This window comes from Artemia franciscana, chromosome 11 (assembly GCF_032884065.1).
Source record: "Artemia franciscana chromosome 11, ASM3288406v1, whole genome shotgun sequence".
Taxonomy (NCBI): Eukaryota; Metazoa; Arthropoda; class Branchiopoda; order Anostraca; family Artemiidae; genus Artemia; species Artemia franciscana.
The window spans coordinates 8,338,268-8,363,892 of NC_088873.1; the positions used below are offsets into that span (position 1 = coordinate 8,338,268).

Consider the following 25,625-nt stretch of genomic DNA (forward strand, 5'->3'; position numbering starts at 1 on the left):
TTGCCCTTTCTGAATCCCTGTGCAAGAGTAGGGTGCATCATATGGGGTGCAACATGAATTTAAAGAAGCCACTAATCAAATTACATTCAGCTAAACTACAGAGTAGCGTATTCTAGTGTAGTGTTTTTTTCTATTTGTAGTGTATTTTATTTGCAGTGTTTCATTTTTTTTCTTTTTGTTACTCCACAAGTGCCATAACTTGTTATGATTTGGGTTATAAATAAATTATTATTATTATAGGCACGTCCCGTTAAAAATAGAAAAGATATTTATTTAAAAATTAAAAAAATGGCTCTGGTGAGAACCCAAAGATTATTGGTAAACTTTCGAAGAGGATAAGGGGGAAAAGCATGCCCTCAGGGGAACAAAATTGACAAAAATATGAAATTCATATTTTATTCATATATTCAATAATAAAACTTTTTCTGACAATAAACCCATTATCTCTGGAAATATTTCCTGTATTTATTTTCTCAATCCTTAAAGAATGAATGCTGTAACATAAACCAGAAGTTTAAAACTATAATCTTTTTGTAAAAGCGCTTTTTTCACAATACTGTGATAATGAAAGGGCTAATTCAATCACGTTGGCTTTGAACAATGAAGTTTTCAGTCAACTGTGTTAAATGAAGATTGGTAAAAAAATAATTGCAATTACCAACTAACTATATTTGCTGGACCCTGAAATACCTTCAGGAAAGCACTAGTCAAACGCTAGAACAAAGAACAGAGGGTGTGGCAGTCCCACTAACATATAGGATAATATCTACTACTTTTAATGTAGCTCTTTACTTTCACTTCAAATATTTTTTTTATTATTTGTAGTAAATCTATTTACATGTTAATATTATTTATATTTGTGGTATTATTTATAAAAACCTCTGAGATTACTTTAAACAACTCACTTCACGTAGTCTTGCAAATTTGTGCGTGCACCTAAGTTTAGATGTGCTCTGCATGCACACGTGACAGTTTCTGTACCCAGTCTGGCCTTTTAAACCATAGAAAGTAACGTCGATTGTGCTCTATTTGTTGTATGTATGTTACTGTGAATGTCCGAAATCTGGTTAATCCTCGACATTCACCATCGAATGTCAGAAATTCTTTTTTCTCTGCTTGGATTCCTTTAGCTTCTTCAGCTTTTTCAGTATTAGGCAAGCATTGATGGTTAGGTTATTCTAAACTAGGTTATAAATTTCAGAAATGGGTTAAAATGGCCTAACTTAACTCAAACTGTCACCATGAAACGCTGGCTAAATCAAAGGAGAAAAAAATATATTTCGGACATTCACGGTAACATTTAAATACTTAAATATTCAAGACCCCCCCCCCAAACTCTGTTAAATAAAGATTGGTAAAAAAAATAATTGCAATTACCAACTAACTATATTTGCTGCACCCTGAATTACCTTGAGGAAAGCACTAGTCAAACGCTGGAAACACTTAAATATTAAAGATCTCTCCCCACCCCCAAAAAAAAAACCTGAACTGATGAAAGTTGGATGTGAATTAGTAAAATTAGTATAGTATTAGTATTAGTATAGTATTAGTATTAATATAGGAAATACTTAAATATTCAAGATCTCTCCCCCCCCCAAAAAAAAAAAAACCTGAACTGATGACAGTTGGATGTGAATTTGTGAAATTAGTAAGTTGGATGTGAATGTGTCTTCATGCTAAATGAATGAAAAACACTAAAATAAATTAATTCCTTGAAGTTACTCATCATAATGGTGATTGTCTAAAAATAATCTAACAAAATTTTTGAAATAGGAAACAAGCATCCACAAATTCAGGCTACTATAAAGGAATTGCTGTCAGAGCAACACAGGGCAGCATATGGACTCATGATATTTTCAATCTCTGATCCTCAATCTTCAAATCTTGATCCTCAAATCTCAATATTGAGGATTGAAGACCCTCAAATCTTCAATCCTCCTAGGGTTATACTATTGTGTAGTACAACAGAACTTTTCAAGAAAAAAAAAAGTTTTCTTAGGACTTTCTGTTAAAAAAAAATCAGGGAAAAACGATTTTTGATTTAAACTTAGCACAAAAAGCTTACATTGATACAGAATTTAAAACTGACTATATTCAAACTAAAATGAAACAGCTGAATTTATTAATTGTATTGGTGATTTAGAAATGATATTTTTGAACTATCTGTTTTCTATTGACTGACAAAGGAATTAATTCCAAGCTGTTTCTAGTCGTTTTGCCTTTGAAAAATCATTCCAAGGCAAATTAGAAGCCATGCTTATAAAACAAAATGCTAGTTTAGAAGATGACATTTTTGTCATCTTCATTGTCATTTTTGACATATTTGTCATGTAATGGCATGACAAAATTCACATTTTTTATGTGTTAGCTGTTAAATAAGGAAAGTCTGGATTAGAAAAAAATGGAACATTTAACTTCCACTCTATATTCAAGACAATATTCAGATTACTTTTTAATAGGCATAAAGGGAGAAACAAAAAACTAATTATTTGCAGTTAGTCACCATAACTTTTGACAGTCTTCTAACTTATCGAAACAAAACTTTGAGATGTCATAATAGATGGCAAAGCTGGTCTACCAATCTCATTCACATAGCACATATGTTTCACTGTATTGCACCGCAAGTATAAACATATGGCACTAGAACCAGAAGCCTAAAACCCTCAATTGGAGGTTTTGGGCCCTCCTCCCCATATTCAAAAACGAAGAAAATCGCTTTTTTGCATGGTCGGCATCCAGCTCCTTATTTATTTCTAATTTATTTTTCCAGCAAAACTAGCAGGCTACCTCAAAATCGTAGAAATATCTTTGATGGCTCACTTAAAAGCAAGTGATGGCTCACTTTGATGGCTGCCTTTTTATATGTGCCTCTTACAAATCTTAGTAACTCCATTTTAATGTATCAAACAGCACTTTTTGGTTGCTTTTTTGGAATGGAAAAGCTGGGAAGCATAGCAGGGGTACCAATGCAATCCTCATGGTCAAAATTCTTAGCTGAAGGTTTTTTTAACTCTTATATACTCGCTAGTGAAAACTAAAAAACATGCTTAAAAAACTGCCTAATAAAAAACGTTATTTATTTATTTCCACTTTAATGTAATAATTAAGTTTTTTTTATGTACAAACTATCTAAGATAGCAGGGAAAAGACACCCCCCAGATTGTTTATTTATTTAATGGAGTTGGAGATATATTGTGCAAAAGTTTCAAGGGATAAGGAACCTATATTTAATGGCCTATTTTAACAAAAAATCAGGCTGACTTCTTTATTTTTGTCACCTAAGTTTAAAAAAAATCTTTTAGTCAGGTTTATTGAGTATATTTAAAAAAAAAAACTAAAAACTAGCACAAATTAGCTTTAAAAACAAAGTTCTTCGTACGAAAATAAAAAGCAAAGTTGAAACTAAAACAAACAAAATTTATTGCTTTGCCAATTACATAACATATATCCACAAAAACATCTCAAATAAACTGCCCCATGGTATTTTCCAATATTTGTAGAATTTTAAAGCTAACGCTTGACTGAAAACTGAACTTGCACAAGCTTTTGAGAGTATGATAACTATATACTATCTTGATATCTCGATATTTTGGCTACTCGAAGACTATTTTAAGCCTTAAGAATGTTATTTTATTTTTCACTAGTATTACATACAATGTATTTCTGTGTTTTCTCTGAATTTCCACTTACCCAAAAAGCTACCCACCCCCCTAAAATATACTCAAGCTCATGTGGTCCTCATTTCTTTGTGGCACTAAAATATTGCCATCTGACAACAAACAGATAATAGTGCAGTCAGTGTCTCTGATTCCCGAAAATGTAGGGGAGGAAGAAGAATTTTTTTCGATTTTTTTTATGAATAAAAAAAAAAACACGACAACAATGAGCAAATGTACCTAAACCAAGGGGCAACTTGGAATTGTCAACTCCTAGGAGAGTATTCTGTTTTTTTTAGGGGGAGGGGGTTGGTTTGGTGTTGTCAGTGTGGCGCCGGTTTTTTTTATTCTAATGATATTCGAAAATAGCACGAGCCAGTATATTTGAGCTGCCTTTGTAGATAAATTTTGTGTAGTTTGCAAAGTGATCATTTCTGTTCGTTTTAAATTTCAACTTCGCACGTTGCTTCCGTCCAAAGAATTTTTTTAATTAGTTAATTTCAGAACAATAACCAGCAAGGCTCAAATTTGGACCACAAGAATAATAAAATGTTGATTGTATGGAGTGAATTAGCATAAGTTTCCCCACTTTCCTCTGCCAGTTATATATTTTTCAGGAGGAGCTAATGTATAGATAGAATGAAAGCAAGCCTTTCGTAGATTTGCTAACTGTGGCTATAGATATAGCCATTATGAAAATGAAATTATCTAAACAGTCAGCTATAGGGATATATAAGCAGGCAAAATACATAAAAAGGGCATGGATGAAGCAACAAGTATGGATGATTGGGTAAAAACTTTCGGTCATGCTTTCTGGCCAATAGAAAGTGGCAGGTACTAGGACAACAAGTATGGTTGATTGGGTAAAAACATTCGGTCATGCTTTCTGGCAAACAGAAAATGGCAGGTACAAGGGCAACAAGTATGGTTGATTGGGTAAAAACTTTCGGTCATGCTTTCTGGCCAATAGAAAGTGGCAGGTACTAGGCCTACTTAAGCCTATTCAGCAGAAGTAAGAATGGTACTTCATGTCATATGTATATGAATAATCTCGCTTATTTTTAAAACACACTAAATTATGCTTCTTCTTACAGAATAATGAGAAACAAGTTTTTTCAACTGAAAGTAAGGAGCAACATTAAAACTTAAAACCAGCAGAAATTATTACGTATAGATAGATAGATAGATAAGTGTATTTCAAAAACCCGTGGGCCATATACACACAAAATATAAATAAATAACAGACAAGCAAGGAAATTAACAACAGTACGAACACGCACAAAAAAAAAACAAAAAAAAAACAGAATTCAACGCAAAAAGTACCTAATCTAACTACAAAAGAAATTAATCATATAAAACTTTTTCTTCTTATTAAAGATTTTTCTATATATACTCCCACTCGAAATATTGTGGTTGGGTTACTATTTTGTAGAATACCCGGAAGCATCAAATTAATCCCATGCAAATAAATTTCCCGTAAATCCAAGAGCACCGGGCATTTCCGGAGAAAATGATCCAAGTCTTCATCATCATCTTTACAAAGAGGACAAAGATACCGCCTATCAGGACCAACTATCATTTTATTTTTGTCGAACGTTTTTTGCCTGTTCTGGATTGGAAGACAATTTGCCCTAAGCTGAATCCAACGACGTAGAATCATAGCCGGTAAATTAAGTTTAAAATAAACTTCCTCCCCAAAACTAGGTTTTGCCTGATAATAATGTTGTAGGGTTGTAGAATCAAGAACCAGCCCTTGCCAATGCTGAATTTCCTGACTCTCTAATATAAATCGTACCTGGCTTTCTAAATTTGCTGGTACATCGCGAGAGCAAAGACCATTATTCCATAAATAAGGCATTCCTACTTTTTCTAGTAATGATTTAATTTGGGATGGCCACGAGGTTTTTAAACCACATTTCAACATCTCTTCATATGCCACTCTTACTAGTCTATCTTCATTACTCTTAGTTAACTTCAACCAGAATCTAAGCATTAAAATATACCTACGTAGCTTTAAAGAAAACAGGCCCATATCACCTTTCAGAATCTGTGAATGAGTTGTCTGATGTAAACCAAACACTCTTTTATAATACTGGAGCTGAAGGGACTCCAGTTGCTGCACCGTTTCTCCACCCCATATCTCTGCTCCATATTCTATTACGGGTAAAATTTTTGTGTGAAATATTCTTTTATGCATTTTTAGGTTTTTGATCCCCATTATCGTCGGGTTTCTAAATATAGCTGACATGGCCACCCTACCTCTCTTAATTATTTCATCAACATGACTCCTTAGGCTTCCATTTTCCGATAAGATAAAGCCTAAATATTTTATTCTTTTACTTATAAATAGTTCCTTATTATTAAATTTAAACGTATATTTTTCATCGTCCCCAACCTTCCTTTTTTTAAAAATAACAACTTCGCTCTTTTCAGTATTCAGCCTTAACTTTTTTATATGTAAATATTCTTCTATGAGATTCAAAAGAGTCTGTAGATCTTGCGGTTTATTAGCCACCAAAGCAATATCATCTGCAAATAATAAGAGAGATAGTTTTTGAGTCCCTAGGCTAACTTTCGGAGCCCATCTATTCTCTAGAAAATTAACAACATCATTAATAAAAATATTAAACAACTTAGGTGAAAGGGTGCTGCCCTGTTTTACTCCCCGCTTAATATCAAAAAGCTTCGAAAACCTATTACCAACTTGAATGATTCCACTCACACAAGTATACATGCTCACTATCAATCTAACAAATGGATGGGGAAGGCCATTATTTAGCATGGCATCCTTCAATAACTCTCTGTCGACACTATCAAAAGCCTTATGGAGATCCAGAAATCCCACATAAAGACAAGTTTTACCCTTTCCATATTTATCTATTAATGCCTTTAAAATAAACACACTATCTGTTGTCCCATACCCTGTCCTGAAACCTCCTTGTTCCTCATGTATTAAATTATTTGTATTTAACCAATTGGAAAGCCTGGTATCTAATATTTTCTCCAAAACCTTACTTAAAGCAGGGACAAGTGCTATTAAACGATAATTTTCATGAGCCTTCGGGTTTCCTCTCTTAAAAAGTGGTATAAACAATGATGTCTTCCAAGCGCTTGGCCATTGCCCTGACCTTAACACCTTATTACAAAGAAGAACAATTATCGGTATCAAAATGGAAAGAAAATTCTTAAATAACAATATTGGTATACCATCAACACCCGCAGCAGTACCACCTTTTAACTTGTTAAATATTGACTTAATCTCTTGGCCATTCACATCACCCACTAAATCGTAATCATGTTCTCTCATGGGATAAATAACCATCTCTGGGGTATGCGCTACCTCCTGAAGATCTGCACAAACACCTTCTAAATTATTTAGGTAATCAGGCCATGAATCAGCTTCCGGAACAGCCTGGGTATTAACATTTCTCCTTCCACTATCATTCTTTATATAGCCCCAAAACTTTTTAAAATCTTTATTTCTAAAATCATCAGCGATATCCAGTTTCTTCTTATGCTCGTACTCTTTTTTTTTTCTTTTTATTAAACTTTTATATTCTCTTCTTTTATCTTTATAATTAGCCAATTTTAGACTTTGATCTTCCGCGCTATCAAATTCATTCAAACGATTTAATAAATATTTTGCTTCTTCTTTCATTAACTTGCAATCCAAGTCAAAATATCCCTCATTCTTTTTTAATTTTTTAGTTTGGCCACATGATTCTGCACAACTGCCCATTATTTCATTTAACAGCATAATTACACTATGTGCATCTTTTTCATTGTCTTCTAACGCTTTCAAATTATTTTTTACATGCGAGTCCAATAGCTCCCTTCTAAATGCCTCAATATCTTTATCTGTTAAATCATTTCTAATTCGTTTTCCTAAACCTATTTTTCTATAATCCGCATTATAGAAATTTCTTAGTCGTGAACCGTGTTTCGCAAACTGCCCAATCTTCACCTCAAGCATAATAGCTCTATGATCAGATCCAACTAAATCTAATACTCCCATATTTATTGATTCAGGTACAAGTTGCGTATTAATTAGCACATAATCTACAACACTTGGAGTTGGACCCGAAAGGCAAGTGAACTCGCCCCTACCCTTATCCTTCCCAAACCTACCATTCGCAATGAGGGGATTCTCCCCTCGTCAATACCTCGCTCGTTACATCAAAATTCGAATTTTGTTCCAATTCAATAAGAATGACCCCTGAATCACAGAGGCTGTTTAATTAGACTAAATATTTTTTTGAAAGTACAAAAAAAAAACTTTAGTGTAAAGAGCGAAATATTGACGAGCAGGTGAACACCCTCATATACGTAATAACTTCTGTTCGTTTTAAGTTTTAATGTTGCTCCTTACTTTCAGTTGAAAAAACTTGTTTTTCATTTAATCTCTGATCGTTTTTTAAATAATGCTGGGAAATCCAACACCCCCTTCATGGAAAAGTTTCTTCCCTGGTGAAAAATTCCTCTATGGAAAGATACTCCCACGTAACCTCCGACTCCCTCCATACCATAAAAAATCCCCCCATAAAAACTTCCATATACTTCCCAATAACCAATACTATATGTAAACAATGGGCAAAGTCCATAACTTGTAGCCCTTCCCCTGAGGACTGTGGGGGATTAAGTCATCCTCAAAGACATAGTTATTAGATTTTTTTACTATGCTGAACAAAATGGCTATCTCAAAAAATTGATTGGGTAACTTTGTGAAAAAATGAGCATGGAAGGGGGCTCCTAGTTGCCCTCCTATTTTTTTGATCACTTAAAAAGGGCACTAGAGCTTTTAATTTCCGTTTGAATGAGCTCTCTCCAAATATTTTAGGACCTCTGGGTGGATACAATCATCTCTAGAGAAAAAAAATAATGAATGAAAAAATAAATAAAATCACACATCCATGATCTTTCTTTAGGCAAAAAATACAAAATTCCACGTTTTTGCAGATAGGAGCTTGAAACCTCCACAGTAGGGTTCTCTGATACACTGAATCTGATGGTGTAATTTTCATTAAGATTCTGAGAATTTAAGAGATGTTTCCTCCTTTTTTCGAAAATAAGGCAAATATTCTCAGGCTTGTAACCTTTAATGAGTAAAACTAGACTTGATCAAACATATATATTTGAAATCAGAATAAAAATTTTATCCTTTTTATATATCTATTTGTATGAAAATTCCATTTTTTGAAGTTTCAGTTACTATTGAGCCAGGTCACTTACTTACAGTTTGTTACAACAAACTCTTCCACCTCACAGATCCCATCCCCTTATGCTTCTAAGGGATGTTAAGAGAAGTAAATCTGGCTATCATCAGATCTCAAAGGGATATGTATACCAAGCTATGAGTCCACCTTAAAATCCCTCTTAAGCAAGACGAAATGGCAGGGCCACTGGATAGAACTGTACCAGTTAAGATAGGAGACAGTCAAGGTGTAATTGTTTAACCTTCTTATTTCAATAACTATGCCCTCAAAGCTTAGGATCAGTGTGAGATGTCTTGCATTCTTTCCAGCCTCAATATCTTCTTAGTCACTTATGCTGATGACATTTTTAACATCAGCCAAACTTTGGACAAAATTTCTTAAACTTTCCAAAAACTGCTAACAGAATCCTTAAAATCTGGTTTTATATTTAATGATGAAAAGCCTGGTGTAGCACTTTTTAACTGAAGACCCACTTCCTCATCAAAATTATTCTTGGGAATTCAAAGATCCACCTGTCTGACCAAATTGTTTACCTTGGTATTCTAATTAGAAATACCATTTCTCACACTTATTATCTCCTAACAGAAGGCATCAAATGCTGCATATCAGCTTCATATGCTTCCATAGCCTCTACTAAGCCTCATTTCAATCATCCTTATCTTGCAGAGCTGTACTACAATATTGCTCTCCCATACATCCTCTATATTACATGCTTTTGGAAGATTCTTACAAATGCTGATAAATCAAAAATCCAATCCAATTTCTTCTGTTTTGCAAAATACCTACTGAGATATCCAATTTAACATGCAATTCAAACCTCATCAATAGTCTCTATACAGCAGATCCTACTATAGCCATTGCTAAAATTAAGAGGGGTGGTTTAAGGACATGTGCCCCACCCTCAAAAAAGGTAAAACAAATACCAACTGGGAAGCCAAATTTTATTGGTGCCCACCCCTAAACATAAATTATGTATCTGCCCCTGCTGATGGTCCAAGACATAGTGCTAGGACAGGGTATGTAAAAGTAAATAAATACATAAAAAAATAAAAATAATGATTTCTTACCTTATAATATGCAAGATGTTACTATTAATCAGATTGTCAAGTTTCTTTTAATTGTTATCTATTTCTTAAATCATTTCAAATAATATTTAAAGCCAAAAATTTTGGCAAATATTTTGATTAACAGAGTATTCAGATGGATAAGAAACAAATTTACCTATAGAATCAGAATTTTATCCTGAATCCCAATATGACATTCAATTTTAAACCCTCTACAGACACTCAAAGACAATACCTTTTTCTCTTGTTTTAGATAAAAATTACATAGGCTACCTGTGTTAGTGTCAATCTTGTTAAAACTGGTTTACCTATATAATGAATTGAAAGCGACAAATTTGAGAATGAATAAATGCATGGGAAATATGTAATATGGGCTATATATTTAAGCAGTGGTGTTGCTGAGGGGGGGGGGCAGTTACCCCCCCAATTATTTGGAAAACAAACCAGTTTATTAAATAGCTTTAAAACTATTGATTGTTTTAAGTGTCAAATTTGCTCTTTACTTTCAGCAGATAATTTTTTTAATTGATCTTTGTTTGTTTTAAACATAAGTAAAACAAGAAAAATAGTGGTCAATTATACTTCATAATATGTTCCACATTAATATTTTCTTAAGATAGTGCCTTTGAAACCTTATCTTCAAGTAAAAATCTGAGCCTAGTTAATGGCAAAATTGAAAAACGTTCCATGCTTCCTGTTTTGCTTAATTTGCTAAGGTCAATTTTTTACCTGATCAATAAGGTGCTTTTACTTTCTAAAATCTACCAGTTCAAGATTAGACTCTCTTGTTTTAAAAATTTCAAAAGTAGAAATGGATACACTTTCTACATCTGCAAATAGGAGAGAAATGATATCATTGTAGAATGAGAAGGTAGATAGCCTATACAGAAAATACAATTACCTGAATAAAAATCAATCACTAAAAAAGAAAATAAGACTTAATGCATTTCATAATGATATTCATACTATGACTAGATAGGTAAAATTGGATGTACTTTGGTCATGGAATTTGGTAGAGGTGGATCTGCTCAAGGAATCATTTAATTGTTTTAATTTTTATTTCCAGTATGTAATTGAAACTCTGATTCTCTAGTTTGTCATTGAAATGCCTAATAAACACTGGTAATGTTGTATTCCTTGCATTTTAGATTCAGATACTACCAAATAAATATTGACTGTCTCTCACTTATTCTAAATAGTGACTTCTCACTATTCTAAATATTTCTTTTAATCAACTCCATAAAATGGAATTGACATAAATGTGCTAAGAATTATGACTGAAATTAGTTGGATTTTACACAACACCAGCATATTTGAGTGAGGTTAGAAAGGATAGCGTAAGTTAGATTAAAATAAAAAATTACTACAGAAACAAATGTTATCTTTGGATTCAGGATGCAATTCTTATTCTAGAGGTAAGTTTGTTCAATAATCATAATGTTTATCAACATTTTGATTGTAATCACTTAGGTGAAACTAGAGGTAAAATTTTAGTTTAGGGCCTTTTTGCCATCTTGGAGAGTGGTTGAGTTAGCAGAATAAAGCTCTCAGGAATGTATCCAGAGCCATAATAATCTCCCAGGAACCCATTTTGAAGCATGTACCTCTCTTCTCTCTCTCTCCAGGGGCACTAATCTTTAATAAATTTTAAGAATCTTTATGCTACAGAAGTGAAACCTAGCAAAATAGATTTTTTTCTAAAGTGAGGCACAAGAAAAGTGTTTAAGCCTCATTCCTATCCTCAATTCCAATTTGCAATGTTTTGGAGATCCATACATCTAAGCTATTTCTTATATTAAACAAAAAACTCTTGATAGGCTGTGTCTTGAAATTCAGTAAAATTCTAGTTTTTACTAAGCTAAGAAATAGATATAGCATATAGAACCTTACAAATTGGGGCTGAGCAAAGGTACAATCCTCAAAACATCTTTCTTGTGCCTTTCTTAGGCAGAATATCCATTTTACAAGGTTTTACTTTTATACCATAAAGGGTATTGAAGGTCAGGGTCCCCTGGAGGCAGAAGAAAAGGAGATAAAGCTTCAGTACAGTTATATCTTCCTAGAGATCATTAATGCTCTGGATACATTCCTGGGAGTTTTATTCAGCTAGCAATAAATTTTTAGTTTTGTTCCAAGCTGTCTAAAGTGCATATTACTGCATATAGCAAGATTTTGGTGATTGCATATTGTTTCTTTGTCATTAATAGAGAAGTGTATCCATTTCAGGTTGACCTTCTCAATGGGGCAAACTAAAAATGTATAAAGTGGAATTGCTTACAGGTAACATTACCTATAGAGTGAAGCATATTAGTCCATGAGCCCTGCAGGAAGTGGGGCAAGGTCTGAATTCTATATTCATTCAACCAAGAGTAATAAAACTAAAAAAAAAACAAGGTTTATTCAATAGATATACAAAAGTTTTATTTTATATTTTTTGGATATAAAGATTGGTTATAACATTTATTTTAAACATAGGCTTACTATTTCATTATAAATCCATTTTGTAAAAGTTGTATAATTCACAAATGCTAATTTGTCAAGGTTAAGCTGATAAAAAAGAAATTCAAAACAAATCTGCCATGCTTTCTTTTTGTTCTGTTTTAGGCTGCTTGGAAGTTTAGCTGTTTCACCTGAAGTTTAGGTGAAGTTATGTCAAAAAAAAATATCAAAGCCAACAGAAGAAACATGGCAGACAGAAAAATGGAGAAATTGTTTGATGTTTTATCTAACCTAATTGTAATAGGCTAAATCAATGCTTGTGGATTATATGACCTAAAAAATTGATTTAAGCCTATAATCAAACAGTAAGATTGAAATCCATGGTTCAAAGCCTTTTCTATGCCTGATAACTGGAAATTTTGGACATTTCCAAGGGTTCAAAAAGGCTTAAATTTGAATTTGCAAGAAAATTGATTATTATATTCATAAGCATAAAAGGCATTGAATGGTATACTTTCCTTGTTCATAAGCCAATAACATGAATAGCAAAATATTTATCAATGTTTAGCCCAAATTATATAGTTTTCCAGGTATTCAGCCAATGCATCTCTATTGTTACAACCCATGTAGGCTAAGCTACCCATAAATTGAATCAACTAGGCTACAATAAAACAACAGCTGGAAAAACAAGATTGATGTCTGGCAGAATACATGGGAAATATGTAATTTGGAATTAGGGGTTTGAGGGTAAAGTATAGTGAAGTTATAGTCAAAACATGTTAACTATAATCATTCTGTATATTATGAAGTAAGAGTTCATTTTTCTTCTCAAAAGACTCTAGGCTTGATTTTTACCAATATACCAAAAAGATAGAAGATAGGGTAAAATTCTAGTTAATTGACTTCTTGCTATTTCAGAAAGGGTTTAGGTTAGGAAAATCAAACTTTCAGGGATGAATCTAGAGACTAAAGTGTGTCCCGAGAAAGTATTTTGAAGCAACTACCTCCACTCCTTCTCCCTCTAGAGGGCCCTGACCTTTGATGACCTTTAAAAATTTGTGTGTTATAAAAGTGAAACCTTGCAAAATAGATCTTCTGCTTAATTGGAGTACAACAAAATTGTTTTCAGCTTCATAACTTTGCTCAATTCCATTTTATAAGGTTTGAAAGATATGCAAATACATTTCCTAAATTTGAAAAAAAACATTGATTTGGCTCAAAATTCTACTCAAATAACAGGAATTGTATTTTCAGAACTAAAGGCAGAGAAAAAGCAACTAGTAACTGAAAATTAAGGTAAAATGTTGTTTTGTCAAAATTTCAATAGGTATAGACCTGTCATGTAGGCAAATTTTAGGGCCCTCTAGAAGGAGAAGGAGTGGAGATGGGTACTTTATAATACCTTCCCAGGACAGACTTTAGCCTATAGACCCATCTCTGAAAGTTTCATTTTCCTAACCTAAACCCTTTCTGAGATAGGAAGAAGTCAATTAACTAGAATTTTACCGAAGATAGTGCCCGATAAACTAAGACCAGGCTGACAAAAGGTAAACTACATTAAAATATTTAAGATAGGCTTATTCTACCTAATGAAATTTTTTAACTAAGCTTACAAAAATACAATGCTTCGAAAAATAAATAGATATCTTTCAGTCTCTAGATCATAATAATCCAAAAATTCATGAGATCACAAAATAGCAATGAAACGATTTGTAGAGCCTAGCCTACCTCAGCCCAGCTCAATACCAGCTGTTTATTTACAAACTAATTCGTGCTTTTTGTAAGAAATTAAAATCCATTGCAATTAGGGTATATGAAGCAAAGCTTTAATTTATAGTTACCATCTAGCTATTTATTTCCATTTAAGTTTATAATACATTTATATATTCTACCTGGCTAGGATAGATTTATTTTGGTGTTTTTATATTTGTAGGTTCTTGGGATAGTTAATAGAGAGCGCGAGTACAATTAAGGGACATTTTCACATTGCGTTTTATGATGGATAAAAGCCGAATGAGTCAATGAATTAGAAACCCCGTTTTCCTGCGCTACGTAAAACAAAAAGTGTTTTTTTTTTTTTTTTGCTTATTGCTATTTCCTTTCTACCTTGTGTTTAAAATCTCAAATGGATAGGTGTCTGAAAGAAACCAACCGTGTGCCCAAAAAGATCATTTAGGTGAAGTTCAGACTGGCGACCTAGCCTTATACCTTGTCTCAAACTTTTTGAATTTTGAACCTGATAGCCTATATCTAAATAGCTTATATCTATAAAGTATATTTTTATCCAATATCCTTCCGAATTTTGAAAAATTCCTTTTTTTGTTATTTTCACCGAAAAACACCTTTTTTGGCATTTTTGACTAAACAGTGATACAGTTAGAGGAAATGAGAAAACAGGACTCTCCTTGACTTGGATTATGTTGATGATTTGAGTGCCCTAGATGAAATATTTGCAAATAAATATTTTTTTCGAAATTTTTAGAGTTTAGGGTACGAACATTAATTAGTCTTATACTAACTTGGTCGAGTTCAAGACCAAGAATACATGAAGAAGAAGGGGCGAAGTTAGGTAAGGTGAAGATCGGTCAGTTGGATACTTTGACTTAACTGCAGTGTCAAACAGTTCGTGGTAACGAACTGTAGTAAGGAGCGACGGTTTAAGTAAGGAGACGGTGGATGTAATGAATATATTAAAAGTAGAATCAGGGCCGTCACGTATGGAGGAGTAGGGGGACGCGCCTAAATGTTTTTGGCCATTCGGTAAAGAAAATAAGTTTGTAATTCCAAATGATTTGTTCTGTTAAATAAGGACCCCAAAAATACTGACATATCATCTTCAGAAATAAGTAAACACAGCAATTTTACCTACTCCTGCCCCGTGATTTTGCGGATTGTGCCACAACTTTCCATTTGGTTAAATAAAGAGCATGAAAAGACTAGTATAACATGTTTCGAAATGTCAATCTTGGTCTGAGAATGCAGCGGTTTTACCAACGCATGCCTGGATTTTGCAATTGTCGCCACAATTTTTCATTCGGTCAAATAAAAAATATGAAAATACTGACATGACATTTATCAAAATTTCTATCACAGCCAGTAAATGCACCGCTTTTACTGACTGGAAAGAATGGGTGAAAACCTCATTGAGTAGAAACTAGTACGAGTGACCTGCATGGTGTTAAGTTTACAGTCAGGTTTTACAACAGGTTTGGTGGTTATTAGAGCTGTGGTGGTAAAGAGCGACGACCATCCAAGGGAACAACATGTCAGTTTCAAGATTCGCAAATTACGTGAGTTGAATGATTGATCTCAAGTGCAAAGGAATAGATTAAGGAAAGGCATTACGTAAGTCGAGTTCAAGAAAAAATTGAGTAAAAATAAAATGTTGTTGTGCATGAATATATTCGGCAAAGAATATCGTAAACGGACCAACGCCGTTTTTCACAAAAGCAACGAGCCTATTTTGGATTTAGCTGCTGAGCGGGTTGTCTGTGACTTGCTTACCACATAAGCAACCAAAGGAAAGGCCATGCATTACTGCAGAAACAGTTCTGGAAGTCCTAGAAAACAAAAAAGGAAGCAAAAATTTGCTTATGCTTAAAAGCGTAAGCAATATGTCTCTTATTCGACAGGGTGTCTAAGAACACAAATAAGTTGAGATGGGAAGACAAATACGCTAACTTTGATGCATGACTCATAGAGAGAATCTCATTGCGAACACGTCTGCAGAAACACTTCCATATTCCGAAAAAATTTTGAAATCTTATGGGAACTGTACCTCTTCTTTACAGGTCTAATGAAACGAGTCATTACTTAGAAACAAGCAGTTGAGAGTGCTGAATCGACGCTGAAGCTTAAGAATCTGTCAATCACAATATGGACGTTCATGTCAGCAACTTTGATAGCGTTGTGGACCAGCTTTGACACTAGAACCAGCTTTCGTCCACTAGCTTTGGACGAGAGCTATGAAAGCTTTCTAAAGCCCCGAAGATGTTTCCAGAAAAAGACCTAGATCTCGCAGAACTCATGTTAGAGCTATTGACCAGGATTGAGGTCGAAACCTATAAAGCAGCTGATCGCACCATCTTTGAGACTCTATTCTTTGGAGTTCATGTAGTCAAATCAATATTCTCGACTCTCTGATCAGTTTACTAGCAGATTGTGGCAGAATCGCCTACTCCAGCCATGGTGAAAAGAAGCTTCTGCAAAGTGAAACTGATCATGACACATTTATGCACAACTATGGACGATGACTGTTTTGATCACCACGTCATCATGTGCTTTGAGACTGCCGAACCAAGACGGTTGGCTTTTTAGCTGAATTTTCATAGTTGAATTTTCTTTATTCTGTGTTTACTCAGTATATTTTAATTGAAATTGTCAGTCTCTCACTTCTGAGTTCTATTTGTATATAAATAATATTATCGCTTTATTCCTCATGTATTATTCTTTTTTGTGACTAGGTCACTAACTAGTTGTACATGCTTCTTATGAGAAACTGAACTAAAAGGCTAATATTCTTCAGCATCTACGATTCTTTGGGATTTTTTGGGCTCTCAAGCTTCATATTTGAAACGAAAACTACGCTAATTATTGATCAAAATGTGAGTCAATAAAAATGACCAGCCAGTCAGTGAAATTGCTCACCTCCCACCACAAAAACATATTGGCTAATAACACTTAGAAAAATCTGGTTGTATCCCTGTTTCAAGGGCCATAGTGAGAGATAGGTTGATACCGCTAGGACACGTTCTGCAGATAAAGGTTGACAGATTGTCAAAGATCGTCCTTTTTGGTCAACCATCTGGGACCAAACAAAAAGCAGGTCGTACCTGAATGGGGTGGAAGTGGTTGCAAGAGGGGATTAAAAAGAAATTAGAACTTCTTGAGAGTGTACAGAAAAAAAAAACTTTGAATAGGTCAAGATTAGAGGAGGAGCGTGCGCAGCTGTGCTTCCCTCACGCAGGTTGGTGCTACAGTAAGTTGTTGTGAGTAATAGTTGTTGTAGTATAACTTTAAGATACTATAAAACTTAAACATATAGGTTGTTCACCGAATGTATAAAGATCAGCAAAGGACTTTTGAAAAAAATTAATCCATCAAAATAACATACTTTTTGTACTGATTCCAAATTTATAAAATTCCTCAAGTTTAATTTTATCAATCAAAAGCTAAGAGCCTGAGAAAATTTGCCTGGTTCTCGAAATAAGGGGGGGGGGGGTACATCCACAAAAGGTTAAACAATCGGAATAAGAATTAAAATATCAGATTAAGAATGTCAGAGAACCCTAGTGTAGAAGTTTTGAAGTTCATATCTACAAAATTGTGGAATTCTGTATTTTTTCCAAAAAGGAATATACCGTATGTGTGTTTCATCATTAATTTTTTATTTTCGTTTCCCCAGGGGTGTTTGCATCGAGCTAATGTTCCAAGAATATTGAAAGAGGGCTCATTCAAACTAAAATTGAAAGTTCTGATGCCCTTTTAATAGACAAAAAGACTGGAGTAAAACTAGCCCCCTACTGCACCCCTTTTCCCCCAAAGCATCTGATCAAAATTTTGAGATGGTCTTTAACTTCAGCATTGTCAAAAGTTCGAATATCTATGCCTCTGCTCTGAGGATATCATAACACCCCACAGCTGCGGGAAAGGGCTGTAAGTCATGGATTTCGCCAATTGTTTAAATGGAGTGTGTGTTTTCGGGAAATATACGGACAATTGTCGGTGAAAATTGTTCACGAAGGGGGGATTTCTTAGTATGATTTAAAAAAGATGAGAAACTAAATGAAAAAAGGTAAAAGTTCTTCACATGAGAACAACGATCAACATTAAAATGTGAAAGGAACAGATTGGATTATTCCATGCATGAAAGGGACTGCTCTGCATGTATACCTTTCATAGCGTTGCCTTATTTTAGATGTTTCTCAAGACAAATCCATTTAGCATATATTCCCCGTGGCCTTTGCCATTTTCATACTGCTTTAGAATAGAACTTGCGTGTTGACAATCCTTTGTACCTTCATCTGAACTTCGTGCATTTTCTAAACTTAGTCGGTAAGACCACAAATAAGGATCACCAGCGTTACTCTTGATTTCCTTTTCATCCGTCTTTAGCTGAATAGTTACCTCTTACTCCCTTACCAGTAGTTTAGAAGACATGTCTGTCGGCTATGGTCACTGACAAGACTGCGGTCCTGATGGTACTATGGTCACAGTAATTGACTATGAAGACGGACCTCCAAATGTGCGGTCCGCATCTGAGGACCTCAGATGCGGTAATATAGATAACATGAATGTTTTTATTCCTTTGGAGATCTTTCTTCAAAGCATAATTCAAAGCAAAATTAGGAGTAATGACAGATATGCTTGCACCAATTGGTTCGAATATCATGGTTCTCTGTGTGTGCGCACACATAAAACGTATAAAAACACATAAACGTATAACATATTAATAAAACGTATAAGGAAACAATATTAGTGAAAAGTAATGGGAAATAAGTCAGTCCTTATACAAGAGAGATAGCTTTTCAAACTAAACGGCGGTTTCGCGACTTGGAAAGTAGATCTGGAATCATTTCCCTTGTGCTTTTGCGGATGAAGATGGACAGGAGTAGCACTCGGATTTTTGCGACTAGAAATACTTTCCTCTTTTTTGAAAAGTGAATCTAAACGGATCGTAGAAACTGAAGCTCGAAACCGCATTCTTGGCGTAATTTTCAAACAGGCCGAAGAACATGAAAGCATATGACCGCATTAAAATTGAATAAAATGGCTTCATTTAGGAAAGATGATTGTTGTGACACCAATGAAGACGCTGAGTTCATATTCCAAAGAGCAGACAACCTAGATAGTGATCCTGAATTCAATAGCTTGAAGTAAGGATTCCAGAAAATCCAGGATATGAAGCACCAGCCTTACTGCTTAAGTAAGTTGGTTTTTATGTCATCGACGACACTTATTACTTGAATTACTGTCATCCATGCTAAATATATTCAAATTTTATTTCATAACTGACATATTCCACTACTTTTCGTACTTCCAGTGCCGTTTTTACTTTCCACTTTTTCGGTTTTGCTTTCTAGCAGTTTTTGAGACGTTCGAGCGACAAGGGAAGTGTTTCCAGGAATCGTGTGAAAAGCACCCGTAAGTTCTCGCTATTAATTTGAATTGATGCTGCATTTTCCTTAGCCCTTTTGTTCCATTGCCCTATAGACAACTTTTCATCCGCAGCAATCGTCTGTGATCACGGCCCAATCATGGTCATGTATATTAAAAACAAAAGAAATTTAAGATGATGAGTTATGTGGCCTATTCCACAATTTCTAATTACAGACTAAACCGTCGTACACCCTTCCACTCTTCCAGCCGTCCCACACTCTTCCAGGTTTGCCCAGATGTGAGAATTTATTCAAAAAAATATTCTTTTCTTCAATTTTCATGTATATTAAAAACAAAAGAAATTTAAGATGATGAGTTATGTGGCCTATTCCACAATTTCTAATTACAGACTAAACCGTCGTACACCCTTCCACTCTTCCAGCCGTCCCACACTCTTCCAGGTTTGCCCAGATGTGAGAATTTATTCAAAAAAAAAATTCTTTTCTTCAATTTTCATTAAGCCCACCCTGCTATGCAATAGTATATTCCAGAAGATCTCGTTTTACTCGCATTTTAAGCAAGAATGCAAATTTGTAGTTCAAATCAAAAATAATAGTGATAGCCTACTAAAAACAGGTTTCTACTTTTTTTCGCAAGATTTACTATCTATCTGTTGTTTGGCCTATTCCACAATTTCTAATTACGTCTAAGCCGTCCCACACTCTTCCAGGTTTGCCCAGATGTGAGTATTCATTCCGAAAAAATATTCTTTTCTTCAATTTTCATTAAACCTGTGCAATAGCATGTTCCACAAAATCTCATTTTAGCCTGAATTTTAAGCAACAATGCAAATTTGTAGTTCAAATCAAAAATAATAGTGATAGCCTACTAAAAACAAGTTTCTACTTCTTTTTCGCAAGATTTAATATCTATCTGTTGTGTTGCCTATTCCACAATTTCTAATTACGTCTATATTAAAAATAGTTTTGTTGCTTCTTCTTAAAGGTCACCACTGATCTTCAGTACAAATCTGAATCTGCGAAAAAGCCTATTCCAGACACTAGCTTCCTATTTAGTCTGTATGATGCAATAAACAATATAATTTATTTCAAACAAAATTAATATAGATACAAACCATAATAAGGGGATCTCAATATTTTACTATTAAATAGACTAACCACAATATATTAAAGTATTGCACCTTACTGGTTTGTCTACCCCTCGCAATCTCTACATTGTGGTGGGTTGACAACAAAGAAGACGTTCAGTTCTATGAGAGAGGCCAGAACAAGGAATACAATGTAAGAAATTAGAAAGAGGAATCCCAGCTTTTTGTCAAGTTTAAATTTGTTGAAAACGATGGCAACGTATAAGAGTAGAACTGAGCCGAAGAGCATCATGGCACTGTAGCCAACTCCGCCCGAGTTAACACTCACTGCTCCATCTGATGAGAAAGCGGCAGCTTTTATAAGCCAAGGAAGTCCCAAGCAAATAAGGATGTCAAAGCTGTTGGATCCAATTGAATTACTTATAGCCATGGATCCTTTTCCTAGAAAAACATTATGTAGTAGAACTTACTAACATTATTATAATTAATTAAAAAAAATACTAAAAATAAAAATAACTTATAGCCTTGGACCCTTATCCTTCAAAAGAGAAAAATGTTAAAAATGCTACACCTTGAATAATAAGGGGCAAAGCCAAGGAGCGGTTTAGTTGTGCTCCGCTCTCTACTTCAAATATAACTATAATCATCTGTTTGCACAGTAATCGAAGTTATTGGTTACTACTATTCGTGGACATACAACCAGGTACAAATTCTAGAAGTGAATTGAAATGGGAAAGAACAAGCAAAACAATTTTCAACGACCCCGAATGTTAAATATTTACGCAACCAGTGGGTATAAGTGAACCCTTAAGTATTATTCCGATCATATTTTCACCCATTATATATTTCAACTTTTTCTTGTATTTTCATTTAAAAATGCCTCTTTTGGTATTTTTATTAAATAATTGAAGAAAGGAACAAAGTTGCCCCTTGAGATTTTGAAAAAAAAAAACACATTCCCCATTCCTCTGGCGAATCACATGGAATTCTTGCTGAAACTTAGAGCGACAATGCTCTGTTCCATAAGACCATATCATAAATTTCCTACAATAAAAAAATATTCCTATCTTCTCCATTAAAGATTTTTGGGACATAACGACCTCCACGTTCCTTCATGACTCTGCCTTTGATATGATTGACTGCCAAGCAGCAAGTTATTACGATTTGCGCAAAGGGGAATTTCCCTTTGCGCGTGCTGTGATGTGTCCCATTTCCGAGACAAGTTTTCATTACTGTAAGATATTTATGCTGTGCATATGACATGCAGAGACTGGTTGCAACGGTTTAAAAATAGTAATTTTGACCTTAAAAATAAAGAAAGTTTGGCAACCCAACAAAATTTAAAGACCAAGAATTGGAGGAGTTGCTGGTCAAGATATTTCTCAGGCGATAATTGAACTTGGAAAACTTTTACAGTTTCAAAACGTTATAAAGATTAGGAGTGATCTAGGACCTTTGGCCCTGAGGCTTATATTTTTTTAACTGCAAATCAAGGTCTTTTTTCATACAGTTCGTGGTAACGAACTGTTAGTAAGAACCGACTTGGCTTAACAGTAATCGAACTCTAAAAACCGGAATTTTGATATCAATAGGTAAACCAAAGAATCAGCTTATTATGCTGATTCCGAATATTTAAGATTCGTCAAGCTTGTGTTACCCATCAAAAGTTACGAGCCTGAGAAGTTTTGCCTGATTTTTGAAATAGAGTAAGACACTCCCTAAAATTTAACAAATCTTGATGAAAATTGCACCATCAGATTCAGCGTACCCGAGAACACTACTGTGAAAGTTTCAAGCTCCTATATATAAAATGTGGAATTTTCCTATTTTTGCCAGAAGACAGATCACGGATGCGTGTTGATTTGTTGTTTTTTTTCCGGGGGAGATCGTAATGAAATAATAGTCCAAGAAGATGGTGAGAGGGCGCATTTGAACAGAGATTATAAGTTTTGGTGCTCTTTTTAAGTGATAAAAAAGGTTGGAGGACAACTGGTCCCCTGCCCCACCCATTTATTTCCCAAAGCTATCTGGTCAAAATTTTAAGGTATTTATTTTGTTCAGTATAGCTGAAAGATCAAATAACTATGTCTTTAGGAGTAAAGTGACACCCCACAGTCCGTGGGCAGAGGCCTGTAAGTTATGAAATTTGCCCATTGTTTACGTGTAGTATTTGTTATTGGGAAGTATGCAGACATTTTTCGGGTGGTGGGGATTTTCTGCTTGGGGTGGATTTCCATTGGGAGAATCCTTCAGGATGAAAATTTCCAGGAGGGTGAAAATTCCAGGAAAAGTTTTACACTGGATGGATTCAAGAGGATTCCTATGCTTAATTCTTGTAAATTGTCTTACATTTTCTTTGCCAACTCGATTTTGAATGTGGAGTTGTTCCGGGGGAACTATCCGAGGGCTATTTTCCGCGTGTTTTGATTTCCGGAAAAAAATTTCTACGGAAGATGGCATTTCCGGAGTGATCAAGAAACTGATTAGAGATTAAAGTCTTTGTCAAATGAAAGCATGGCAATGATTAATTTTCAGGCTGAATCGTACGCAAGAAATTTTTCGTCAGGGGGATTTTCTGCGAGGATGGAACTGCCTCGAGTGAACTTTACAGGGGGGGGGGTTGTACTTTACTTGGATGAAACTTTAACGAAGGAGTTTCCCATAAGGGGGGTGGGGATATATTCCATGGAAACTGAGACAGATATACCTGCATTATTTGAAAAACGAACAGAAACTAAATGTAAAACATGTTTTTTTAACTGAAAGTAAGAAGCAACATTAAAACTTAAAAAGAACAGAACTTATTCCGTATATGAAGGGTTGCCTTCTCTTCAATACCTTGCTCTTTACGCTAAAGTTTGACTGTTTGTCCCAATTTTCAAGAACGGCTACTGAAACACAGTTTAATTAGAATAGGAACCTTTTTAAAAGTGCTAACAGCTTTAGCGTAAAGAACAAGGTATTGAAAACGGGACAACCCTTCATATACGGAATAATTTCAGTTCGTTTTAAGTTTCAATGTTGCTCCTTACTTTCAGTAAAAAAAAAATGTTTTTTTTTATTTAGTTCGAGGTTAAAAAGCCACTGGGGGAATAGTATAGTGTACTATTATTGTAGTATAGTGTAATAAATGTATTATTGTATATGTACTTCATTATAATAAATCCTTACCTTTTACATTCACCTTCTATTTGATTTAATTCACTACTATTGTAACTTTTTGTTATTTTTGTAATGGTTATATTTATGAAAGAAATCAAAAGTGAGCAAAGCTAATAAGGCTTTTGGCTGAGGGAGCAGAAACATCTAAATTTAAAATTTTGGAACCTTGTTGGTTTTATGAACTTTACAAAACCTAATAAATAGTCTATTCGAAAGCTGCTTTTGAGCTGCTATTTCAGAAAAAAAGAGGGCCATGTAAGTAGGATTACGTACACAGTGAAGTTCATTGAAATCTAAGCGGCATTATTTATAAATATTACTTTCTTAAAAAATGTTTACTTGGGTAAAGTTCCGTTTGTGTAAAATGAATGGACTTTTTCTTATCATTATAACGTCAAAAAAAGAAGAAAAAAAAAAAACAAAGAAGACAAAAAATTAAAAATCTATCACTGATTAGTTTGATTAAAAATTAATTTCTCTCACTTCTTTACAGAAAAAAAATTCGCAAAAAAGGATTATTTAGTATACTAATCTAAAAAAGGATAATAGTAACACATTTGTACAAGTGCGTAAACAGAGAGGTGCCATTTCTTAACAAAAAAAAAAGAAAAAAAAAAAATAAGGAGAGGAATGAGTTGGATAGATACGGGTAATGTCTGTTTAGAATCACAGATAATATATTTGTTTCTCCAGACAGAGAACAGGCTTAAATTAAGTAAAAGCTTCCCGTTCACATAGGCTACTGGTGAAAATGTACTAAATATATTTTTTGAACATCAATCTCAAAACGTTCGTCAATCGCACATTTTTACCGTTGCGTAAACAAGAGGCTTTAACTAATTGTAAACACAGTTTTCCGACTGAAGAAACGAGTTTTTAAAATTTTTACCAAATTTTTTTTTATTATTTAGATATTTTTGTTTAGTTTTCATCAGGCGATGTGAAATCTGGCCATCACTGCGGTATTTGACCTGACGCCGCATATACCGTTAGACTCTTAGATGTTCGACGTTAGACGTTAGATGTTCTCTTAAACATAGTTTGCCATCCCCCTACCTCATACTAACGTTTAAAATATCATACAGTTATGAACTACTTCCTGAATAGCTTAACTATCTTACATATACCAGTTATTTTTAGAACCTAAAATTAATTGATAAAATCATTTTATAAAATAGAATCTGAAATTAATTAATTTAATTAATCATTAGTTCACAGCCGTGTGATTTTTAGAATACTGAAATCTACCTATGTAACAAGCATTTAAAATAAACACAATATACGAAGTTAACATTGAGTTTACATTTAAGTTTATATACATTAAGTTTATAGTAGTAGCGCAGGCAAGGAATCCAAAACTGAATTTTTTTATCTCCACAACGTGCACTGAGCATTCAAAACCTAGTTTAAAATTAGCTTTTAAATATTTAAGTTTAGCAGATAAAAACTCAAAACTTAATTTTTATCTCAACGATTTTGTCTAAGAAAAAATAAATAAATAGTAGCCTATATTGAAAATTATTTGCAGAACCCAGACTTGTGCAAAACAAAATTAGAAAATTAAATACACGTGTAGAGCAAATTGCTTAAGAACATTACTAAAATTAAGAAATCAAAAAAAAAATAATTAACACAATTACCTATTCCATTCAACACTGCTAATCATAGTCGTTTTACAGTTTCACTTGATACCAAAGAAAGCACCATTCAGAAAAATAGTATCCCAATGCACTTACTTCACCCAAAATTATTTCTGAATCAAATTTCAAATGTACAATAAAATATTAGGAAAATTCTATCTCCGGCAAAATGTAATTTTTTGTATGGCAGCAAATGGTCTCAACATTCCAGCAGAAAGTGCGGGTGGCCAGGGGATGGCCATCTC

General features: G+C 34.1%; 2 protein-coding genes across 3 annotated transcripts in view; both read right to left on the reverse strand.

Annotated features, from left to right (window-relative positions):
* LOC136032760 (egalitarian protein homolog) overlaps positions 1–14,155 on the reverse strand; it is a 90,866-nt gene extending 76,711 nt beyond the window's left edge. Inside the window, exon 1 of one of the 2 annotated variants that reach the window (XM_065713107.1) lies at positions 14,101–14,155. The gene's annotated coding sequence lies outside the window, so the exon portion shown is untranslated. Of the gene's footprint in view, positions 1–13,985 lie in introns of both variants that reach the window. The other variant, XM_065713108.1, reaches the window with a different exon arrangement.
* Positions 14,156–20,555: 6,400 nt separating this feature from the next.
* LOC136032762 (sodium/potassium/calcium exchanger 3-like) overlaps positions 20,556–25,625 on the reverse strand; it is a 35,127-nt gene continuing 30,057 nt past the window's right edge. Inside the window, exon 7 of the mRNA XM_065713109.1 lies at positions 20,556–21,019. Within this exon, the coding sequence (XP_065569181.1) occupies positions 20,685–21,019 (335 nt within the window). The 3' untranslated portion in view covers positions 20,556–20,684. The remainder of the gene's footprint in view (positions 21,020–25,625) is intronic.